This window comes from Hyalella azteca, unplaced genomic scaffold (assembly GCF_000764305.2).
Source record: "Hyalella azteca isolate HAZT.00-mixed unplaced genomic scaffold, Hazt_2.0.2 contig12387, whole genome shotgun sequence".
Lineage (NCBI taxonomy): Eukaryota > Metazoa > Arthropoda > Malacostraca > Amphipoda > Hyalellidae > Hyalella > Hyalella azteca.
In genome coordinates, this window is record NW_025942347.1 from 237,540 (window position 1) to 263,676 (window position 26,137).

General features: G+C 35.0%; 1 protein-coding gene across 1 annotated transcript; it reads right to left on the reverse strand.

Moving 5' to 3' along the window:
* Positions 1-2,049: 2,049 nt before the first annotated feature.
* LOC108671597 lies at positions 2,050-6,804 on the reverse strand. The gene is made up of 5 exons (XM_018159161.2): positions 6,684-6,804; positions 5,956-6,079; positions 4,283-4,464; positions 3,540-3,557; positions 2,050-2,948 (listed from the first exon to the last, which is right to left on the reverse strand). The coding sequence occupies exons 1-5, from the start codon at positions 6,748-6,750 to the stop codon at positions 2,896-2,898; spliced, it is 444 nt and encodes a 147-aa protein (XP_018014650.1). The 5' UTR covers positions 6,751-6,804; the 3' UTR covers positions 2,050-2,895.
* Positions 6,805-26,137: the final 19,333 nt, after the last annotated feature.

Here is a 26,137-nt window from a genome sequence, read left to right on the forward strand (position 1 = left end):
GTCCTCATGAGCATACATAAATACGGTTCGTCCTCATGAGCAGATCATGAGCAGACATAAATACGGTTCGTCCTCTTGAGCAGACATAAATACGGTTCGTCCTCATGAGCAGCAATTAATACGCCTGGCAGACGCAGGAAACGTGGCCATTAGACGTCCATCTCGGAGAGGAATGATGCCCAGAACGACCTCCCGCTGCTGGTGCTTCGAATTTCTCGACATCTCAGAGTTTGTGAGATCCGTGACAACGTTCAACGCTTTTGAATTATTTTCGAGCGTATCAAATTCTATAACTTGAAGTTTGCTCGAAAATACATTGCCACTACACTGTCTTTTATAGGAAATAAAAATATTTATATGACTTGAGATCAGCTTCTTGTGGTAATTTGAATATGTATTGAAATATCAGGCTTCTGAACATGAACAATAGGAATGTGATTCGAGATAAAATCTATTTTTCTTTTCATTGCTCCCAACACGCTTGCAATAAATGGCGGCTTAAAGTCGAAACCTTGTCTTTTATCCGACGTACCTCACAAAGTTACTTCGAAAATTTTCGTCGGACGCTGCTTTTCGATTTTAATTATTCTGTTTACGAACACTGCCGCAGCAAAAAAAAAAGTATTTCTTTCGACTGACTCTAAAATTCTAACCTGGTCATTAAAAGTTAATCGCACCCAATGCGGTCGCTAATTCACAGTTTCGAATTCACTCTCTGAAAACACACATGCACAGTTTATGCTATGACCTTCACCATCTTTTTTGTTCCTTAGTTAAGCACGCACTTTGAATCATTGTTTGTAAAAAATCATATAAATCTTCAACTTTTACTATAAATTTGTTAAAAAAATTTCTTTTGAAAAATTTAAGATTAGAAACTTCGTTCTCAGAGACTCTGAAAACAAGAAACTTTGCATTTTCACTAAGATATACTCTAGAGCGCCGCAGTACCTTCACCTGAAACATGCAAGTCTCCAAGTCCCCGGGCATCAAAGTTTGCAATACACGTCCCCTAAGTTCTCATCCCGCGCATTGCCGTCTCATAAGTTGGCGTAACGTCGCTGTGCGCGTCCGGTTCCATCGTAACTTACGTGCACCGCCGGTCATGCAGCGGCGGGGCCGAGATGCCGGCGGCACTGCATGAGGTATCGGCGCTGAAATGCCGGCACAGGCGCTGGGATGCCGGCACTGAGTCATCGGCGCTGAAATGCCGGCACAGGCGCTGGGATGCCGGCACTGAGTCATCGGCGCTGAAATGCCGGCACAGGCGCTGGGATGCTAGCACTGGCGCTAAAATACCGCCACTGGGACTAATTGATGCCAGCATCAAAACCGAGATGCAGGTATAAGTGGCATCGGCTTTGAGATGCTGGTACTGGCGCCTGAATAACTCATTCGTTTTTCGTGGCATCATAATCAGCTTTTACTGATACATACTCGCTGCCCATGATTGAAATCTTCGTAAATGGCGCAACTTCCATCACTAAAGTTTAAATTCAATTACACTCTCGGGTGCTCTACAGATTGTGTCATAATAAATTCACTGAAGCATCGTAAGTAAGTCCACGTATGAGTTGATTTTGTTCAGAGGCTACATAGCTAACGATTTGATAATTCTGAAGGTGAAATTTTAAAGCTAATCGATTTAGATACTTCGCAGTAAATAATTTTCTAGCCCTAAGCATTAAGATCTATGATTGTGAGTAATACATTATCCGAGAATCCTGAATAAAATAATATTTATCTTCTTTTGGGACAGTCTCTCGATAATTATTTATCAACTCTGAAGTGGCGGCGGGATTTCATTTGAATTTCTATTCCCTGCGAAATCTGGCTTTTAAAATCTGCCGTATTCCCACTAGCGATAAACACACTCGCGAGGGAGAAGTCAAAAGTTATTCAGAGAAATATATTGCTTTATTGTAGAGCTGAGCTGCTTACGATCTTTTATTTTGAAACGACGAGTAGATCCCGCGGCTTCAGGGCTGCCAATTCGCGGCGCTCTATTGTTTTTTTGAAAAATTTTGGTATTTCAGGACGGGACTCGCAGGTTTGAAGTTCGTGACCGGTATGGTGAATGGATAAACTGCTTTGATTACAGAGCTCGTCGCGAAAAAATTCTTTAAAAATTTCCACCGTGCCTAGGTTTGAAGCCTAGCGCAGTATTTTGAATTGCATTTAGCATATTGATAACATATCTGAATTTCCCAACTTGTTTATGCTCTGCTATATAATTCGCCCAGCTTTCTGCCGTAAACAGGCCAGTAAAAATTCGATTCGAACTGCAAACATTTGCAAATCACGATGATAGCAGTGGTCTTTATTGGAGAAATAAATCTGAGTCAAGCATTTTTTACACACAAAACATAAAACTAATTTCGACGATCTTATACTGTTGACGTGGAACTGCGTTTTGAATTACAACCAAAAATTCTCTTTGATCAGCGCTCATGTTGCATACTACAATAAGTGAAGCCAGCATTTCAGCTACTGCACGAACGGCTTTTCAAACCATTGACAATCTAGAAATTTGCTGTTTGTCCATTTAAGCTTGCCCAAAAATAATGTGGTCGACTTTTGCCATTTTAGTGATGTTAAACGAATATTTGATTATTTATTTTACGATAATATTAAAAAATGTCGACAGTAGAGTGTTTAAAGCCCTGCAAAATTCGATTCGAAATTTATTTTTAGAAAATTGGATCGACAGTCTTTAAGTAAGTAATGAAGATAATCTTAAACTAGCTTACAATAGAAATTTATTTGTGCCTTCTGACCGATTAGTCATGAACTTCTCATTGAATAATACTCGATGAACTACACACACTATAATTTTCGCGCATTTGTGAATGGTAATTTTTCATTGTTGCTTGGTTCCTTTCATAAAATATTTATTCATAACCAGAAATTGATGAGCAGTCCCACGATCAGCATACCTCGCAATACACCTGTAAGATGAAATAAATGCATTGTATTTTAATTCATTCTAATTTCTATTATATATAATAATTCAATACATCAGTAATTAATCTGTTCATCATCAATTTATTCGGTGTGGTGTGATAATTCACAGGATTTTTATTTTTAATTTTCAATTCTAATATTATATGTATGTATAATATACATAAACACAATTATAAGTATTATATTTCATTATATTTTTTCCCCACCCCCTAAGATCGTAATAAGATCTATAAAGTTACGCTCACCTTAGGATGATGAATGTAAATTACGATCACCGTAGGATGATGAATGTAAGTAACGATGATCTCGAGAGGATGAATGTAAGTTGCGATCATATTGAGATGATGAATGTAAGTTAGAACAACGTTATGATGCTGAATTTTAGTTGAAATGACATCAGAATGATGAATGTGAGTTAGGTTGACGTAATGATGCTGAACGTAAGTTAAAATGACCTCGAAATGATGAATGTAAGTTGGAATAACCATAGGATGATGAGGGTAAGTTAATATAACAATGAGTTTCAATATGTTGATTACCAAATTACCAAAATACCGTTACCGCGTTGTACTCACATACTCCGCCCGCACAACCTAAAACAAAAGGGGAAATGTTATTTTGTTAATTTCCCGTTTATGTTCAGCATGGTTCTAATGGATAATTCATTTGTATCACTAGAGCTGCACGAAGGTGACTAAATAAAATATTTATACATATGTAAATGGTTCATGAATTATATCTTTTATTAAATTTTACATACATCGCTAATAACGAAGTTTTAATGGAAATTTTAATAAAAAGGCAAGTATGGAACTAAAAAAATAAAAAATAATTATTTTTAAAAACGGGATCCATAATACTTTGTGATACACCTTGTTAATTCAAAATTAGACTAGAAAACCCTGCATAAGCTAATTTAATATCTCTTCTCTCTCGAGCCGTGAAGATAATTATAGAAACATAGGCACCATTTATAAGTAATATGGTAGTCAGCTATACTAACTTACGCATATTTATTTGAAATACTTAATGCGTGCACTTTAAAATATTCAGCTTATGAAACATTGTCCATTTCTGGATACTCACTGAATCCTGAGTTCGGTACAAAAGTATTCTAAAATACTCGATTTGTTATACCAGTACTGGATAATCATTGCTTCCGCTTGTAATGTCTTACGGATTACGGTACTAAAGTACTCATAAATGCTATACGTACATACCATTTTCCGTTACTAGATACTCATCAGCTCCTGAGTCCGGTAGAAAAGTAGTGTTAAATACTTTACGTATGAACCATTTTCCAGAACTAAATACTCACTGGGGATGTATAGAAGTGTGGCGTTCTTCACCTCGCCCGTGAGTGTATCCTTCAGTATGCATTCGAATTCGGTTTTCTTAGGCAAAAGAGCGTCCATGACCATCAGTTGTGACGTCACCAAGAAACATTTGCCCTCTTCGTCGTAGGAGTTACTCACGAATGTGTTTACTTGGATATCTTTCCTGAAATACACAGATTCTGATAGTTGTTACACAAATGTGTAGAATTCGCAAATTACACAAATGAGTCCTTCCCTGAAATGCACAGATTCAGATAGTTGTTACATAAATGTGTACAATTTGCGGCCATAATGATGAGGATAGTCCCGAGGTATTGGATAATAAGTCGGAAATACGAAACTAGACTCGGTGAAGTCAAAAAATGTACTACTACACATCGAAAATAATGATAAATTCTTTACTGGGTCTGTTATAAATGACTTGAAAGCACGGTTAGGCTTTGAAAGTTGTTAATAACAGGTTTCTATGTATAGAATGGTCCTGAGATTTAAAATGCCGATGGCAATACTTACTAGGCGCAATTAGGTCTCAGGCAGTTTGGTGGGTAAGAGGCTTTCCGACATAAATTCAAACATTGACAAACAATTTATTGTATGTCAAACAATTATTCGAAAAACCAATTTCATCCATCCTATTGAGTTTTACAAAATCAATAATTATGTAACTATAAATGTAAACTATCAATTGATTAGAACGTCTCTTTCCTTCTAGCGATTAAAGCTTTTCCTTCTATAATCCAAACTACGCTGATGAATGAGAAGTAAATTGAACTAATGACCAGTACCACAATGAAGTACGCGCCACTGTAATATGATAGTAATTGCATTCGCTTTGTTTTATATTTATAATAAGATGCCAAGTTTATCCATTTAATTGCTGCGAATAAAATTATGGTTCCTTCAGTAATATTACACATTATTGCTCCGAATGACACCCAAATCCATTTATGAAAACTTTTCGTCTCACCAAAGAAAATTTACTCTCCGTAATTAAAGAAAAATTAAAGAATTCATCTCAGGTCAGGGCTTTACGTTATCGCTTACGTTTTATTCTACTCATAAATTCGGGCTTTGCACGTTTTCTATGTTATTTTTTGTTTCTGTCATCGTGTGCGCCTTATTCCGTATTGGTGCACTGCATGCATTCAGTGTATTACTTTCATTACATTAACATTAAGATTTATTTCATTTATAGTTTAGTCAGGCAGGCTGCGTATCATTTGCATTGAATAGTCATGAAGCAGGTGCAGTGGACATGAAATTGTATCGTATGTCAATCTATAAATTGCATATCATCAACAACAAATTAATAACCTTATTGGTGATATTATGAAGACCGTAAATAAAAATTGTATGGTATGTCAATCAATAAATGGCATACCAGTGAATGGTGCATCATCAAAAAAAAAATATAACTCAGTACTCACTGCAGTGAGTGACAGAGAGCGCATTTTCTCGTCGACGAAAACGGCAAGTTACGGACGGACAGACGGACGGACGGATAGACGGACGGACGGACGGAAGGATGGACAGACGGACATGGCGAGCACAATAGTGCATTTTTCCCATAAATGAGAAAATGCGCTAATAAATTAACTACTTTATTGATGATATTATAAAGACCGTAAATAGAATTAAAATCGTTAATAAATACCTTTCCATTAAATTTTGTGCCACCTTCATGGTAGGCTGCTGATCGTCGCTGCAGTACGCGCAGTTAACCAAGACTGAGCCGTTCATTGGGGTCTCGTAGGTAAGATACAAGCTGCCTTTACTTGCTGCTCAGAGAAAGTGAATATTGTATATTTTACCGTATATTGCATTGTATGTATCACAATATATTGTATTATATATTTCGCAATAAATTCTATTGTATATTTTACAATATATTGCATTGTATTTATCACAATCTATTGTATTGTATATCTCACAATATATTGTATTTTATATTTTGCAAAATATTGTATTGTGATCTGCATTACATGCAGCGTGCTAAGCTTAACTCTTTGATATAAATATATAGCATTACAAAATAACCGCTATATGTTATAATTTTCTATTTTACAACCAGCATCATTATTACTCATGCCACCATTAATCTACAGTAACATAAAGATTGAAACAACCTTTAATGCTGTCACATTCGACAGATTTATTCTTATACTCATGAGCGATTAAACTTAAGCTTGATGGGCTCATTTTTTCTTACCTGCAAGAATGTTTCTGGATTGCATTTTTTCTTACCTGCAAGAATGTTTCTGGATTGCATTTTTTTTACCTGCAAAAATGTTTCTGGATTGCATTTTTTCTTACCTGCAAGAATGTTTCTGGATTGCATTTTTTCTTACGTGCAAGAATGTTTCTGGATTGCATTTTTCTTACCTGCAAGAATGTTTCTTGATTGCAGAACCACGCATCCAAAAAACGCGAAAATTATATTCAAATCCATTTCCAGTTACGCCCGTATAACTTGCCCTAAAAACCTCGTCATCACCTGAAATTTTGAAAATAGAACAGTATATAAGAAATCCAGCTTTATAGGAGTGCATGCACAGATGCACGAAGACGGACAAGAGGAAACGAGAATAAAATTGAATCTGCTCATATGTTGTTAATTTATCGTTGCAGTAAACGGCAAACGCGAGAGAAATAGATAAAAAAATAGTTTTTATTATTCACTTCACTTTGGACCAACTATTCTTCGGAAGATGAGTTAACTATCAGAATGGATAGAGCTTATCGGTGTTCATCATCATCACTCATTTTATTTTCACAAAAATTTACTCTTTCCAATAGGGGTTCAAATAAGTCAATCGAACATTGAAATCTGATTAATTATTGGCAGTCCAGCCATAATGAACCATATTATTGTCTCATCAAGAATAATTTACAAAAAAATTCTTTTTTTATGATGAGATGAACAGAATTATTGTATAATGTGAAATATGTATTAAATAAATATATATAAATTACATGCATAACTGGAAATACATTTTTTAAATTACACATTAAAAAAAATCAGTTGAATGATGCCGGAAACGTGAAATGCCGGAAAAAACGATGCGATGTTTATTGGGAAATACTTTTACAGTATTTACGACCACACAAGCAATTTGATTAGCATTTTACAAAGAAACAAGGGTTCAATGGTCACAATCAAATTACGGTTCACAGAAGCAAGAATTCAGAATTTATTGTAATATTTCCGTCATAAATATTATCGAGGATTATTTTATAGTTTGAAAAAGTCGTGTCGTAAAAATACACGTTGCGCGATGCTCGTTAGCGAGTCTCGTACTGGACATCAAAGATGCAACGGGAGCTTTTGATGCCGCAAGACGTCGTATTTCGCAAGTTTGTTAAACATTTACAATTTGCAAGCGCAAGCAACCTCTACTTTTTGTTTATAATGACAACAAAGGGGGAAGACTCTTGAACATTTACAGTTTAAATTGAAGATTGTTTGGAGAGTAAAACTTGAAATAATTAATGGGAATTTGCTCAGGTTGTTTTCTCTTCTCGATAAAACTTTGGACCGGAGTGTACATTTTTGTGGAGAATGAGTGTTTTTTTTCTAGCATGTAAAAATTACTTCCACGTGAATATTAGCATGATAGTAAAAAACGATCAATTGACGTACGATACATTTTTTCAGAATAATTTTAAAGCTTCTAATATTTTTCAATTCAGGATTCATTGTGAGATAAAAAGTGAAAGATGAAGCATGGCCCGAGAAGCTAAAATAATAGAGCACGAGCTTCAAATGACGCACAATTACTGATGTTTTTCGAACGATGTTAAACTTGAGTTGATATCTGAGGTTTTAATTTTATGAATACATTTATCCCTTGCGAACTTTATGAACAACTTTGAAAACGAACACGATATGCCAAACTGTCATTATTTTATACATATGCCGAGTACCGTTATTTTGAGTTGCTTAATACTTTCCCCCCTTTACGTATGCAATGCCATGCATTAATTTATTACTTGCATCCTTGCTCGCGTGTCTGATGAATAAAACTCATTTTATAAGTTAATATAACCCATATTTTCAAAGCTGCAATTTTGGAAGAAAGTCGTGTTCAGGTTTTTTTAGCCGTTTTTTTTTTTTTTGTTAGAAAAGTGTCCGACACTAACCTTCCTACAGCAGACCGATCATTCATACAACCAGTAGAACATATCACTTCAAGATTTCGCGCGCGATACAAAAACATTATTAGTTCAATGCGTGTCATCCGCTGGTGACAAACTCTCTAAAGCAAAATAATCTTAGCCCACATGTCGCCCAATTTACTATGAACGAATGTCGTGGTGGTTACCCATCTCCTGGCAGTTTTGTAATTTGCCGTTTAGAAGTTCCCCGGTTCATTAAACTTCGCTGAACTCCGCTCATAAATCATTAAAATCAGACGCTGCCCCATCAAGCTGTCGTTAATTCAGAGCCGTGAGCGGGCGCTTCAATGAAGAGAGATTAAAGAGTTTGCCGATGTAGTCTGTATGGACCTCTTCAATGAAGACGCTGCTCTGAACTCGGAATTTCCTAATCAGTATTAGGAAATCAATAACTGATGGATATTTGAAAACTGAGTATCTCCATCAGTCATATTTGTACACAAATATTAAGAAAAAATTCATTCCAAACACTTGCTTTTGGGAAGCAAGACACTGATTTAAAAAACTCTGCTTAAAATTTAATGCTTGCCGCCGACATGCAACGATATTCATCAATCCTTGCAATCAGAAACTGAATTCGGGATGTTCCAAAGTTCTCTCTATTGTATTTTGTCAAATTATCCGACTGCAAAGAACATCTGCAAAGTTTACTGCAGATACATCTTCATTAAGGTTAATTTATTCATTTTTCCAATCACAGTGAGCGGTAATTAATGACTGATTTTTATCCCAAATCCAGGTTTACATTAATTATATGCTAGATTTTTAAGCACTGCGATATTTCCCCTCTTTCCATAAGATCAAGAAGCATAGCGAGCTCCACAGCTGCTGTTCACAGGTCCTTGAACAAAAATACCCGTTCGTACAATTCAAGATCTTAACAATGACATAACATTCGAGTTAACAAATATATATGCGTTTCTTTGACCGAGGATTTTTTATTGACTCTAAAAATATTTTAGGGATTGTATAAACAGCATATAAGAATTCCTCGTCGAATAATAATTAGTAATTCAAGTCCTTGTTGAATAATACTACGGTTGAAAACCTTTGAAGATATAAAAAATAAATTAGAATTTGAAGGCAGATTTTGCTTGTAAACATTTCTTAATATTCACTTACTTAATATACATATTTTTAATATTGAATAATATTGAATATTTGAAAGTTAAAAATTTTTTATAATAAATGAAACTTATGTCAGTACTAAAACAGAAGAAAACTTTATTTTCAATTTTTGCTAAAATACCTCTATTGTCACCATTTCACAATTCATGGATAAATAATTCCACCAAATTTCCAACATGAAAATTCATTCACAAAATCTCACAACTGTTAACAAGCGTCAGCTCATGTGACCATGAAAGTTTTAATGAACCTTACATATCTGCAAGAATTGCGATGAGCATGCGAAATTGCAGCGATTCAATGATCGCAATTTCTAATCTCCGCGAATCTTAGATCGTCATAGATCTTAGAAAATATCGACTGCTTAGGTCCATTAGTTTCTGAGATGATCAATCGCTGCAGATATTAGAACACTCGATCGCCGTAGATTTTATAACGATCGATTTCTTCAGATGTTAGAACAACCGATCAATCTTGAACTTATAACGGTCAATAACAGCTAATTTTAGAACGATCGATCGTCGCAGGTCTTAGATCAATCACTCACTTCAGATCTGAGAATAATGGATCGTCTCAGATCTCTGAAAAAATCGACCGCTTCAGATGTTTGAACAATCTACCGCAGCAGATCTTAGATCGATCGGCCGTTACAGATCTCAGAACGCTCGATCTTCTCAGATCTTACTTGCGTGAGTTATAATCCAATCATCACACAGGCACGCAAGTAAATCCCAGCAATGCTGACTCCGCTGATGCGAGGATGATACCTTCGCATCAGAAGCGGGAAACCCGAACAGTATCTGGGCATTGATTGTTGAACTTCGCTGCCGAACACTCGGTATCAATTTACGCAAGTCTGCCCATTAGTTCGGCCGCTTTCGAGTTTAGGCCAAATGCGCTAACAGTTTCACGAGGAATCTATAACAAATTAATGGTCGACGAACACCGTCAACATGCGCAGTGTTGTGATTAAGCTAAATAGATTATTCGCAAGGCTGGAAAGAAATTACAATGAATTGAAATTACACTCTAGTTCGTTTCTCCCTTATTGTTGCGATTGTGCACTGAAAATTTTTGGGCATAAACTTGACGTCACATAAAATATCAATCAAGTATCAATCAAATGTCAATCATATATGAATCATATATAAATCGAATATCAGTCAAATGTTAATCATATATCAATTAAATATCAATCAAATATCAATCAAATATCAATAAAGTGTCAAGCCAATATCACTCAAATATCAATCAAACATTATTCAAATATCAATTCCTTCAAAGTATTGATTAACTACAATCAAATATCAATCAATTGTCAGTAAAATTAATTGAGCATAGTCAGATTAATCTGGCTCGACTGCTCTTTCGTTTTGATGTTCCATTTTCATCTTTTTAATTTCATACGTTATCTCTAATTTTATTCTACTTAGATTTTTGTTCATGCACTTCATCACGACTTTCTCAAGGTTTTATTATCGACATTTCTTCAAAAGACTTTCCCACCAGTGATAAAATTAATCGTTGCTCATAAAAAATTATTTTTCCTGCCCATGAGCAAAATACTACGCACGCAATATTCCATATATATGTAAAAAAAGTTTCAAGTCGACAAGTAATGATATATAACATCGGTCTCGCGATCGGCTACCTGATTATAATTATTGTGTTATTTTTATAGTGAAAAATTTGTGTTCAAAAATTAGTTTTACAATTTCTATTCAACGTGTCTGTTTTCTATTGTTTTTTGCTTCATTTGCAATTTTACTGCACTGTTTTTAGCGCATTTTCTCATTTATGGAAAAAATGCACTATTGTGCTCGCCATGTCTGTCTGTCTCTCTGCCTGTCTGTCCGTCCGTCTGTCCGTCCGTGACCTCAAGTTTTCGTCGACGAGAAAATGCGCTCTCTGTCACTCACTGCAGTGAGTACAAAATTGTATTTTTTTATTTCTAGAATTTCTTGCGCCGGTAGTTCAGAGAAGCTCGCGCGTGCGTCATTGCCGGTTGCTAGAACGGCATTTGTCTTGCCAGACTTATGACTCGTGAACATCTTTCTTGGAGACCAAGATATATTACGTGTAAAATATATGGTCAAAACTCCTCAGTGAGACGAAAACTGAACAACAAACAAGTCCTGTCTTCATTTCATGTACAATGACACCAGGACTTCAAATTAGTTTTTAGTTTTTTTAATTGCAAAGTAGAACTTTTTAGAAACTTTTCAATAGATTCTTCTTCCGAAGGAATTTTTTTCAACTAGTGTAGGGAAGACTCGATTTATTAATAATCAACGATTATTAAAAGTATGTTATCTAAAATAACAATATAACTGAAAAGAATGGTTTATTAACAAAAATTAAATAAAATGAGGAAGTGGATATTATATACTGCATCTTCCTCCATGGAGTTAATTTTCGCATTACAATCATATGGATATTCATTATAATAATTTGCTTTTATTATCATAAAAATTATTTCTGGTTCAGTATTTCATCTTCTCGCTACAGGTTGCTGGCAGCATGGTAGTGATATAGTGAATAAATATTGTTGGAAAAAGCATTTTTCTACATGCTTCATTAAGCTTATATATCTAGACTTGTTTTGTGTTGTAAAATTAGAGAACGGAAACTGTAGGTTGTTGGGCGGATAGCCGGAGAGTCAGTTGGAAGAGACACGTGGCGCCGAATAAAAAGATTACTATAGCATCCTGATGCGCTAGCCTTTGACGTGTCCAGTGTCCGAACTATTTAATCAATAAGTTATAGTCCTAAATGAACTTCCGTTATACCGATTTGTGATTAATTGTATTAAACTACTTCGTGAATAAAGTTATTGAACTTGAACGTCTACAAGTGCCCTTTCCAAATTCGTAGTTATAGAATCAACAGTTAAACAACGCAATGTACTAAAGAACGATCACTATAGGCCTATATGCGGTGCCTCAGCTGATGCGGCAGCTGACAGGCCCGACAATATAATAACACTGCGAAGTGAATAATTTCTACTATTGCCATTTCTCCTTTTTCTGTTGTTGTTATTATATGAACATATATGGCGAGCGTCTTTGAAATGATTTTGTTGGCTTCATTGTACGTACCTTGCTTGTTGCTGCTTTTACTGGTATCAATATTTGTTGGATCATATTTATTTTTTAGCTTTGAAATAATTATGTGGTCATATTGATCCATCCATGTTTACTTCGTTTCTTTAATGGCTGATCACCACCATATTATCTTCATTGTCGTTATCAATGGAATATTTACGCGTTTTTATTGTTCCTTGCTTGTTTACCACTCTGCTTCTGTTACTGGCAGCGGGTAAATGATCTTATTTGTTACGGCATCACGAGTGTTGGTCACATAAAACACGGGCTATAAAGATCTCTTCGCAGGCCGCCGCTTGTGTCGTATTTTTGTCGCTCTGTTCTCCCCATTTGGTGTCAGAAACTCTTCCAGAGGAGACATCATGGCGCTCTTTGCCGGGAGGCACGTCGTAAAACTCCTGCTCTAGAAACATTTATTTATTTTGACTCACTTTTCTTATAATATTTGTTAGCATTCTTTAGGAAGCTTATTTTTTACAAAACTTTAACTGGGCATATCTTGATACCTCGTAGGTTCATAGATTGTATTAGCAAACATTTTGGCTAGTTGAATTCTTAAAATACATAGGAATTATTATGAAATTACCGGTATTGATAGTTTTTGTCTTAATTAACCTTTTTCGTCAAATTACGATCGAATTTATTCTCAATAGCAAATAAATTTGGTTTAACAGCACAGGATAACAAGCAAAGCGTTAAATCGTACCGAATAAATTTCATATTGTTTATAAATTATCATTAAAGAGAAATAGAAGGGAATACAATTAGTGTTAATATTTCTTGAAAGAAAACGCGAAATTTACTGTGCGTGAACTCGAAATTTCAACCTAATGCCTCAATGCAGCTTCGATAAAAATATTTTCGATTCGAACTTCAAAAAAATATTTTCAATTGTAAAAATTTTTTACTCCTATCGTAACTTGATTCACCGGATACTGTTAATTCAACCTAGCGTAAAAACCTTAATATTATCAATATTACTAATCCTGATATCGCAAATTCGTTCTGCAGCTGATCTCTTCGATATTTGACTCGCCGACTATTATAAATTCATTCCGCAATATACATATTATTAAGAAAATACACAGCGGATATATTCTCATTATTATTCAATCTTATATCGCAAATTCATCCTACGGCCTACGCTTCTCCGTGAGCCGGAGTTCGTTTTCTCCAGGTTTCATTTCTGCTTCGGTCTGCGGAGCGCCACACATTTTTCCACGGAAATTTTTTTGTCTCCAGGAACCGTTCCCTCGTCTAGCGGGTCTAAAATTCCCTGCATTGCCACCTGTTTTAATCGGTTTTAATTAAAAGAATTACGGAGATAGGAAAAGCGCACCGCTATATACAGTTAGCTGAGCATTGAGGAAATGTCCAGGTTGGACGTCTTCAGGAAAACGAGGTTAATTTCTCACTACTCAAGCCTGTTTGCAATATGCAAAGTGTAGAAGAATTCTAAATTATATCATGAGTCAGCTGGAAAATCATCCCTGAATCAATATGTTCGGTCTGACTTTGTTCTAACCCAAGTACTTTAATAAGATTAATTAGAGGCAAGGCGAATTGACTAGTTTATACGTACTACAACATCTATTTAACCGATTAATATATTTTATATATTTTTTTTGTCGCAAGATACAGTGTTAAAGTAACTTTCTTATCGTTAGCCAATTTTTGCGGGCATTAATTCGTAGTTATAAAGCAATATTTTCAAAGCAAGTACCCCGTTATATTATGCACAATTCTCCATTACACTGGTAGAATGTTCACTTTATAAATTTGTCAAAAATTATCGTATCGTAATAATTATCCAAATATACCAAGATTATTAAGCATTATCTAATACGGATATGACCATAATTACTGAAAAAAAATTTGGTACTGTCATGAAAAATTTGTAATCTCTCACCTTGGTGTGGATCAGTGTCAAAATAAAAAAAGTTAATTCATAGCTTCTTGGTCGCTGCTTAAAATCCCAGCGAATCTTGAAAGCTTAAGCGTGTTCTCATTTTTTCAGGCTGGAAACTTTTAGGCCATGAGCCTTTGTTAGATCTTCTTGAAGAGGCTCGCAAGGCAGGCTTCCTAAATTCCGTTGAAGATGTCGTGTGCAGGCCTAGACAATCGCCTTCTAACCTTCAGTCCAGAAACTCTGGAACTGCAAAAAAAAACACTGCTGGTGGCTGACAACCTGATGTGTACTACTCAAGAAAATATAATGTTATATGTTGCACACAATTTTGTCCAGATTTGCACTGCTTGCAGAATATTTCATGTTACCGACAGCCTGATTTGCAGTGCTCTACAAAGCGCAACACGTTACTATAACGTCCTAATTTTCACTGATGTATAAAACAAAGCATGTTATTGCTGGTCCTGATTTGCAGTGTTCTGCAAAGCGTGACTTATGTTAGTAACTTATTATTTACACTGATGTATAAAACAATGCATGTTATTGCTGGCCCTGATTTGCAGTGTTCTACATAGCGCTACATGTTACTAACGTCCTAATTTACACTGATGCATAAAACACTGCATGTTATTGCTGGTCCTGATTTGCGGTGTTCTAGAAAACGCTACATGTTGCTAACGTCCTAATTTTCACTGATGTATAAAACACTGCATGTTATTGCTGGTCCTGATTTGCAGTGTTCTACATAGCGCTACATGTTACTAACGTCCTAATTTTCACTGATGTATAAAACAATGCAGGTTATTGCTGGTCCTGATTTGCAGTGCTCTACAAAACACAGCATCGTCCATCAGCTTCCACAAAACACCCACCAAAAACCAAATCTCGAAGCCTCGAAGAAATGTTATCTCTATTGTGTTTATAATTCGGCTTAGGGTTTTTCGAGTCAGCGCCCGCTAAAAGTATTGTGAATCGTTTGAACGAATCGGATTATTTTTTAGCCAATGACCGCCAGATTGGATTTGTTTGAATAAGATAAAAATTTTGGCAAAGCTTTATTTTAGTTTCACCATTTTTTATGCTGACGGTTGAAGGATCTATAGGAGCTCAATGAATTTAATCAATTAAAAGTCAATCAAATAATGGAATCGATTAAGAATCAGTAAATTGAAAATTCTAAAATAAACAGTGGCAATCGTCAATTATGATGAGTTTTCATGAGAAACATTCATGCTTTTGCCATGTGAATAGCCTACAGAATCCACTGAAAGAAGGACTCTAAAAAAATTCTGTTCCAAGGTTTAGGAAAATAACATTGGTAATTTTTAATTGATTTTTCAGTAGTTTAAACGCCGATCCACAAAATATAATCTGGAGTTGAAGGATATAACCCATACATATTGTCAATGTGCGAATGACACTCGTAGATTTACAAATAATTTCTTGAATTATTTCAGATCAGTCAGAAGGATATTTTTCACTTTGCAATCACTCTCTATACAACTTTCCTGCTCTCAGCTTGACGCTCAGATAGGATCTAAACAAGGGTCAAATGATTATGTTTATCTAATTTGAATCTCGTCCGATGAAAAGGTTACTTATTTCGACCACTCCGTGCTTCGGTCTCCGTGCGGTCCTATATAGCATGTCGCTGCATAATTTAAATATGATAAATGACAATAAGATGATTTATTACGTTTATAATGCATTAAAGTTTCAAAAGCTTTCCTTAGTACTAAGACAAGTTGAGTACTAAACAGCTTTCATGAGTATAAAATTAAAATCGAACAATGTGTTTCCCTATTATAAGATGATGGATGAATAACATAAAATTCATTCAAATGTTTTACTGAATTATAATGATGCGGATTTATGAAGCATAAATCTTCAACGTATAGCCATTTATATTTTAATTAAAAACTGACGATGATAACCTCGTAATTACTTTTATACGTACATCAAACATAATTACAGACCTGTCCCCACCTAAATTGATAATTAGTCGCCACGTTAAATGTTTTTAACTGTCAATCCACCGAGCAAATCAGTGCACTGGCCAATCAATTACTGACTGTCAAGTAAACTTAATATACCTCTAAACCTTTTAGCATTATATTAAAAATTAATGCACCGCATCAAGCGCCAATCAGGCGAAAACCTCCCGTGCATAATTATTTGGCATTACAATTTTAGTCGTCGACTTGACGGTTGACTGCTCTTAATTTTTAATTGATAATGAAGAACCGTTTTACCGATTTGCTGTACGCTTTAGTTAATCAACGTAAACAGATGCAATGGCTGTGGAATTTCGAAATTCGGTACTGGCGCTTGTTAGAATATTATTGCTTCCGATTTACTAGATAAATAACCTAGAAACGATGGTTTTGATTTAATGATTAAACATAAAATCAATTTCAATCATATTAATGCATGGCTGATTATTTCAATTTTAAACGCCAAGCATAATAAAAACTATATTTACATCTCCGAATTAACCGTGATCTTGCAAATGGTTCTGGTTGTGATACAACTTTAGCATTCATCAACGGAACTCCGCAAAAGACAAGCAACAAAACTCTGATTATCCTTTATTAATCAACTTTCTAGTTAATAATTTCAAATGATTTTGCAATCACTCCGATGAAACTTATATGACATCTAACTCAATTTTGTCTGACAATATAATTAATCATGTTGTATGTGTCATTTAAAATCTAAAAATAATCCAAAACAATTTTATTTAATTGCAAGATGGGTTTCAGGTATCAAGTACATACCTGTGATAAGCAGTCATGCTGATTGATATTCAACTAAATTTCAATTAAATAATTTTGATGTTCAACTTCTTAAATCGGATTCAATAAGCCAATTAGGGATATAAACTTAGTTTGCTAATCCGCATTCACTTTATTTTCCGCTAAGGTATATATTTTTCGTTTTTCAGATGAATTTGAAAAAATATTTATTCGTCGAGTGCAGCTATACATATCTTAATCCTAGTTGCACAAATGTTCAGATGAATTTGAAAAATCACAATTTATTTATCTAGTGCAGATATATATGCATATCTTAACGCAAGTTGCACAAACAATCTCTATGTAACAAGTGCAAATCTTCATTAAGATACACAGGGGATAGCCGCAGCTGTCCCTTAAATTCCTGAATTCCGGTCTCTGTGCATCGTTCCGCCCCGCACGCTCTGTAACACCGCTTCCGCACTCACGGCGATACGCCTTCTTCCGGTCCACACGAGCGGCCGGGCGGACGACGAGCTCGCGAACAAGGGATGTTGCGTCTCTAGCATCTCTGTTGAATATGCTGGATATTCATGAACTGGCAATACGGTGAATAAACATTTGACTATAACATTTGACTATATAACTGGCCCCCACCTAGTACCAATAAAGGTACACTCAACCATGCATTAGGTTAAGTTAGGAACATAGACTACATTGAATTGCAGACAACAGCGAACAAGGGATGTTGCGTCTCTAGCATGTCTGTTGGATATGCTGGATATTCATGGACTGGTAATACGGTGAATAAACATTCATGACAATGATAACAAATTAGCGAGTATAACCTAAAATAGAGTGTTTTCAGAGGTAGGAGAATTTTATAATGTTACTATGTGACTTGGGGTCTACGGGAAATTTTTTATGATAGAAGAGACAAAACATATGAAAGGGATGGTTAGTCTCTCGCTTTTGTGTTGAATATAATAGATGCGTAATAAGTGGGAAATGATGAATAAAGAGAGTGCTTCTTGTTTCACAATTCTCTCCTTTATTACGCCATGGGTGTACTGCATGAAAAAACTAATTTAGGTCAGAGCATAAACAAAAAAGCAACGCGAGTAGCATTTCATACACCTTAGTTGAATGTTCTAGATATGCAAATTTTAGGATTATAGTCAACTATGATAGCAAACTAGCAAACCAGGGGTCTTCAGTATGATAAGAGAGTGTGGATTAGAACTTGAAAAAAAGCATATAAAAGGAGAGGACAATTAAAGAATATATATACGAAAACATGGGGTCTACNTTTTGCTACGTTTTTCAATATACAGGATGCGAAAGAATTGGGAGTACGGTTAAGAAGCAAGCTTCAGAATTATGGAAGATCATCGAGTAGAACATTGAAGGAAGTGTATTGAAATATATGGATGACACAATCGCAGTATACTCAATATGAGGCATGCATGGCTATGCCGAGAGTGAGAATTCAGATTATAGCGAAACAAAAAACCGTGGTGATGTGGCATTCCGGTCTTGCAATTTTTTTTCAGTGAGCTGATGATGCACGAATTGGGTAGACATTTATCGAGCAGGCTTCAGAAATAAAAGCAGATGAGAAAATTGTAGAAGATTGAAGAGAGTGCATTGTTAGATGGATTGATATAATTTAAAAAACTAATACGCGAGGACGATATTATTGACCGATGTGACCGATGGGGTCACATTCTACCAACTCTGCTGTAGTAAAAATTTTTAGCTTATACAAATCGACCTCGGTAATTTAATTTTTTTATTAGGGGTTATAGAATTTATAATTGTGCATAACAAAATAAACGGAAGCGAAATAATTAATGGCTATATCGACATTCAGTACTCTGATTATATCAATCATAAATTTCAATTATAAATTGCTATTCTCAGTTACTCGCTAATGCAGATTTAAAGGAAATTTAAATAATCGAACTTGAAAGCAAAAATTATTTGTTTAAAGGCCCAGATCATATGTGTCATACTCCACTCATCATCGTGACGCAAGGCCTGGCGCTAATTGAATCGTCGCGCTGCTAATATAAGCGTCGAGCGATAATATTGCTTCCAAGAGAAGAACTCCGTGGCGTTAATATGGCTGCTCAAGAGAAGAACTCCGCGGCGTTAATACGGCAGCTCAGAGAAGAACTCCGCGGCGTTAATACGGCTGCTCAGAGAAGAACTCCGTGGCGTTAATACGGCTGCTCAGAGAAGAACTCCGTGGCGTTAATATGGCAGCTCAGAGAAGAACTCCGTGGCGTTAATATGGCTGCTCAGAGAAGAACTCCGTGGCGTTAATATGGCTGCTCAGAGAAGAACTCCGTGGCGTTAATATGGCTGCTCAGAGATGAACTCCGTGGCGTTAATATGGCTGCTCAGAGACGAACACTGCTGGCATAATTTCACTATTATGAACCACATCGTACTGGTAATACCTCTTCTTACAATAACAAAACTTGATAATTAATGTTGTTTGAATGTAGAACATCGATTTGTCAATATCGTTGCTCCGAAACAGAGCATCGCATCGCTAATACCAGGACTCTTATGAATAACATCACACCGATAATTGTAATGCTTGTACGAATCCCTCTGCCCTAATATCGATGCCCCGAATAATAACATCTCACCGTTGATACATAAACTAATAATAAAAACATATGGCCTATTATACCGATGCTCGAAAAATTATCTTTACCCCCGTTAATATCAGTGCTCGGAAGAAGAATAACTTTTACCCGTTAATATCAATGCTCGGAAGAAGAATAACTTCTATCCGTTAATATCAGTGCTCGGAAGAAGAATAACTTCTATCCGTTAATATCAATGCTCGGAAGAAGAATAACTTCTATCCGTTAATATCAATGCTCGGAAGAAGAATAACTTCTATCCGTTAATATCAGTGCTCGGAAGAAGAATAACTTTTACCCGTTAATTTCACTGGCCGGAAGAAGAATAACTTCTATCCGTTAATATCAATGCTCGCAAGAAGAATAACTTTTACCCGTTAATATCAGTGCTCGGAAGAAGAATAACTTTTACCCATTAATTTCACTGGCCGGAAGAAGAACATCTCGCCATCCGTTATGCCGGACACAACAACACCGTTGCGCAGAAGCGTCCGCGCTCCGGAGCTCGATCTTCGTCCGAAAAATTCTGATCATGAATCAGCGCTAATTGCTGGCGCTGCAGGGACCTTCGTTTAATTAACGAGCCTCCCCGATGGGGTCTCTATAAATTATCCTCTGATTAGATTGCCTTGTCCACCTGTGAAATAATTTCACGGACGCTGTGCTGCTTGAAGGTATCACCGAGAAGAATATTCGGATATGCAAAAAAAGAATCGAAAAGCTATAGCAAAAAGAACAAGGTGCAAATTTCATACGTGATATCAATTTTATGGTAAGAGAGGAGATGATAAATAGTTCGATTATCATACATAATGTTAGTTTTGTGGTAATGAGGGTCGCAAAGCAACTGTTTTTTAAACAAAGATATAAAACACAAACGTAAACATTTTTTTAGCATTAACCAATGGGCAAAGTTGGGAGAACACATTCTACCAACTTTGCTTTAGTAAAAATCATTAGCTTCTACAAATTGACCTCGGTAGAAGAGAGATAATTATAATCGGAAATAAAACAATTCATTTAAAGTAATACGTTGGGGTAATTACGGATAATTTTATACTACAATATTACATATTTGAACAATAATTCCTAATAATATGTTCACTTCACTCACTCAGATTTTAATTCACTGAAGGGAAGATTTTCTTGCAAATTTTTAATAACTAACTAAATTTAGTAACTAACTAAATTTCCCGCCAGTTATTGAATTTCTTCGCAATGGCACGTCAAGTGCACCGTGGATTCTATCATCGAATGCTTTCAGTTTTTACAGCGTTCAACATCATTAATTTTAGGCAGCGGCGTCGTGTAGCTCTTTGCTATTTCAAATATTAAACAACATCAAACATTGGAGCTCTGGGTAAATTTTTGCCATTCGGAAGCGAATTTTCGCACCGACTTGTTTGCATGCTGCTCATGTGGTGCGGAGTGGCCAAGTGTGGAACCGACTTGCTGAAATTTGAATGAGGCCAGCAACATAAGAGATGCATCACCCAAAATATTTTGTGTAGCAGGTGATTTTTAAAATAAATTCAATGGACTATAAATTATATTATAAGCTTTAATTATTTATCCACAATGTAGTTAATCTACAGATAAGCTAATCAATACATTGCAATCAACGTAGTTCAGCGTGCATCATGACTTTCTAGTTTAAACAAAATTGAGTTTCCTTAAATTTTTCTATTCTTCTTTCAAGGCCTTTTTTATTTTTTTTCGGTTTTTCTCTCCCGCAAAAAACGAAGTGTAAAAAATAAATTCAATGTTCATGAGCCCAGCGAAGCTGAAATCGCAATTGCATTCGTTAATTTATATTGTACATAAATAAGCAAAAATTGTGTCGAAATGAATTCGTAAGTCATAGTGTATTCATCAGTCATTAGTGAATTCATCAGTCAAAAACATACAAGTAGAATACATTCGTAAAATACTAACAAAAAATAATATCCCGAGTTCCACATAATGCATCAATAACAAAACGAAACAAAATGAAAATAAAACAAAGAAAAATGGAATTAAAAAAAATAATAATATGCGTTTAAAAATTACTTTTTAAAGACAACACTACCAGAGAATCCAGTGTCTCCAATCTTAAAGATGTACCATGAATTTCTCATTTAATTTTCGAATATTAAAAAAATTAATTTTTCAATTTTTTTAATATATAAATTTTTTTTGATATATAAATTTTTTCAAAATTATTTATTCTATTAATTGATTCATGCATTGCCTACGACTTCACACAAGTGTGCAAAATTTCAGATCAATTAGACAGGTAAAAGTGTGTCAAATATCAGTTATAAGATTTGTAGCTGACAAAATTATTTTTTCAATTTTTTTAATATTGAAAAAAATTTTTTTTTTAATTTCCAAAATCATTTATTTTGACATTTGATTCATGCATTGTCTCCAACTTTACACAAGTGGGCAAAATTTCAGATCGATAGGATAAGTAGAAGTGTATTAAATTTTGATCACAAGATTTGTAGCAGACAGACAGACAAACAGACAGACAAATAAGAAGTGAAGTTAAAGAGAAGTGTTGTAATAATAAAAATGAAACTCGAGGGTCTGTTTGTATGAGGCTAGAGGCCGCTACACAGTCTCCTTATCAATATGCATGCTCTACAAGCTGCCGATCCGGGCCGCGAGCTGCAGATTTAATAAGCTGACTAGTGCGCGAGTCATTTTTCAGGCCAAGTGAACTCGTGAAAAAATATAACTCAGTGCTCACTGCAGTGAGTATTATTTACTGTTGGTATATTGATTTATCATGTTTCATCCAATATAGGTAGTTTGAAATGTGTATAAATAATTCAAGCAAGTAAAGATATGAATCATGAATAACGCAGGTCAGGCTATGTGAAAATTTTAAAAGAATCAAATTTTGAAAAATTTATATGAACGCGTGGACTATATCTAATCAATTTAAGAGGCATATTAAGACATATGAAAAGAAAATGCATTAAGTATCTAAATAGTTCACCATTAAATAGCTCACTATCAAATCAAATGTATATATGGAGTAACGAATAGTGATAGAGAAATTCGAAATAGTGGTTGAATTCAAAATTGAAATTAAGGCATGCCTAAATGAAGATGCGCCCCACGTTTTTCGTTTTAGATGTTGTAAAATATTTTAACTGAAATACAAAAGACCAAGAGAATGAAAGCAAACAGAGATCAGTATAGCTGCCGAAAAATTATTTTCTACGTTTTAATCCACATGAAAAACATGGTCTTTAAAATTTTTTTTATACATTTTATTTTCTACTTTTTAGTTTTATGTTAGTTTGTATGCTTGTGCTGATCAAATCTCGAAATTTCAATTTCCTTTTTAATTAACCGCGTTTGTTAGTTCTGAAAATCGCCGCTTTAGAGGGAATGGCGCTGCGATCGATTAAAGGAAAACAAATTTCCACTTCGAAAATTAATTTGTTTATAATAGTGATAAATACGCCTGGAAACGTGCAACAAATTATTGATTATTGTATTGTCATCGGGAGCTGAGCTTCCCTAAAAGTTTCAGAGCGCTAGCTAGCGGGAAAGTTGGTGAAATATCGATTTCAAGATTTGATTATCACAAACAGACAGACAGACGGACACGAAAGCGAGCTAAGAAAAACGTGGTAAAATACTAAGTAATCCTGAATCAAGTTATTCGAAAATACCTGTGAAAATGCTCTTTGCAGTTGCAATGCAATGGCATGTAACCATATAAGTTAAAAGCAACCGAGACAAGGCAACTCTATTATAAATGGGCCTAACAATCAATAACAGAGTAATCTTATGCAAGTTTATCTTAGCACAGAAACATCAGAATTGATTATAAAGGTATTAAAGGTAAAATTAGATTCCATGATGTAGACATATCCTTTATTAAAACATAACGGTGAAATGAAGGGTGATCATTATAAATCTTCAATTAAGTTCAGTGTACATAACTCAAGCTGATCAGAAGGTACTTTCAAAGTAACTACAATTCATTTCATCAACCATTAAACCATAAAGACGCTATAATACTTATATCGCTTTGGATTGCGACATCTCATGATCAGATGATATAAGATAAACTTTTTTAATCATTAATAAGTTAATGTCAATGCGCAGCAATGGGACGACCGTCCTAATGAGGATAAAAAATTGAACAGTAATTAAAAAAGCTTTATAATTCTAAGCAAATTGATGTACGGGAACAAAGCCATCAGCTAACACAGAACCTTCAGAAGCCTTCAACTGATGCAGGCACAAGCTGTTGTTTTTGTGTCACAAATGACGACAACTGAGTAATTTAAATCATTTATAGATTTTGATTGATTTATAGATGATTTTTTATAGATTCAAATTACACATTCTATTCAACTGGACACTTGTAGATTCGTTATATAAGTCATTCGTTTCGGTTTACTATGAGTTTATTTTTAATTAAATATTTAAAGTGAATATTCTCATCTTCTGAATATACGAGTATCATCTGTTATATCAAAATGTTTGCTTGTTCTGGACGAATCTAGCAAACTTTTCATTTATGGCACCTTATTCCAATGCACGCTTCCAATTCAAAACTCAATTGTGATATAATTCATTTACACTTGTCTTATCAAACATATTTAATCTAAAAATGAATTATTTACGGTGCTACTTATAATTAACCAGCCTCATTTATTTTTTCAGAAAATCATTTTTAAACGATAATCCAAGAATTTACTGATATTGTATGTATGGCTTTAATGAAAGATTGCATTAAAAAACAACCAAACGGCAAACCAATCTTGATCAATTAACGTTCTTTGTACGTATAACTTAGGTAGACAAGATACGTATGCATTTAATTAATTTTCTGGGTTGAATTAAGCACTCAATCATACGCGATAATCGCTGATATAACCACTTGAATTTACAATTAGCGTTCTTTGTACGTATAACTTAGGTAGACAAGATACGTATGCATTTAATTAATTTTCGGTATTGAACTAAGCACTCAATCATACGCGATAATCGCTGATATAACCACTTAACCACTTGGACTTGCAATAATTATATAATTATATTCACTGCAGAGCATTTAAGACGAAGTGGAAGCATATCCTGTTTAATTTATTAAAGGGCTCAGCGCAGAAACTGATGTGGCATGCTAACCTGCATGGGCCGTCGCGATTAAGCCTTACCTGATTAATTATCGAGAAGCGCTCTCCATATTGCAGTCTTGGCAAGCTTATCGGAGGCTTTTGAATGGCCGTCGATAATCCGGCTATGAAATGCAATTGGCGGAGGCTTTGTTGAAGAAGATGATGCGATTGCAACCTCTGATCTGCATTATGCAACATGAGAAGCACCGACCTGCGGCAATGCACTCTGTAAACGAACATGAAATTCTCATCAGTAGGTAACGATTTTAATTGGTCGCTAGCAGAACAATGTTCGCTGGGTTACTGGTTTTCCATTCATGTTCATTAATCGCGACAAAGGATCAATGAACTCGAGTGTACGAACAAGAGATGATGTAGGGAAGACAAAAGGAAATCTACAGTAGTCGATGATAAATTAATTATAATTATTATTATTATTCCACGAAGAGATTGTCGTGGCGTCTCGTTCGGATCGAACTTCGAGGGCACGTTACAAGTGCCTAAAAAAGACACGAGAGGATAAAAACAGATGATGTCTATGCTAAAACAAAGGACATATTCCAAGACTGACGACGTCTATGCTAGAACAAACAACACCTATGCTTAACCAGTAATATCCATGATAGATTATATGACAGCTAGGTCTACGATTCAAAGGCTCTACGGAAAAGTTCTCTTCAAATCTGCATGTCCAAATATTTTCAATGATATAAATGGTAGCCAATACATGTCATGACTTTCATTGCTTTTATTCAAGCTTCCTAAATTAATTTGTGGTGATCGTATTATTTGATCAACAATTTGATCTGATTAAGTCAAATGGTCATTACATGCTTATTTTTTCGATATGCAAAATAAATTTAGACAAGTTAATTTTATTTTATGAAATCGGTGAAATAATTTTGTAAATGGTCTATTTAAAAAAAGTCTGCTGAGACAAATTCTTGCTCATAATTTCTCTTGAACCATTAAAGTTCATATAACAGTTCGAGCCA

Excerpts from the sequence above, each read along its gene's own strand:
- LOC108671597 (XM_018159161.2), bottom strand. The coding sequence starts at position 6,750 with ATGGATTTGAATATAATTTTCGCGTTTTTTGGATGCGTGGTTCTGCAA. Across the intron at positions 6,080-6,683 it reads ATCAAGAAACATTCTTGCAG|CAAGTAAAGGCAGCTTGTAT; the intron begins GTAAGAAAAATG and ends TTCTCTGAGCAG. Across the intron at positions 4,465-5,955 it reads GCACAAAATTTAATGGAAAG|GAAAGATATCCAAGTAAACA; the intron begins GTATTTATTAAC and ends TGTGTATTTCAG.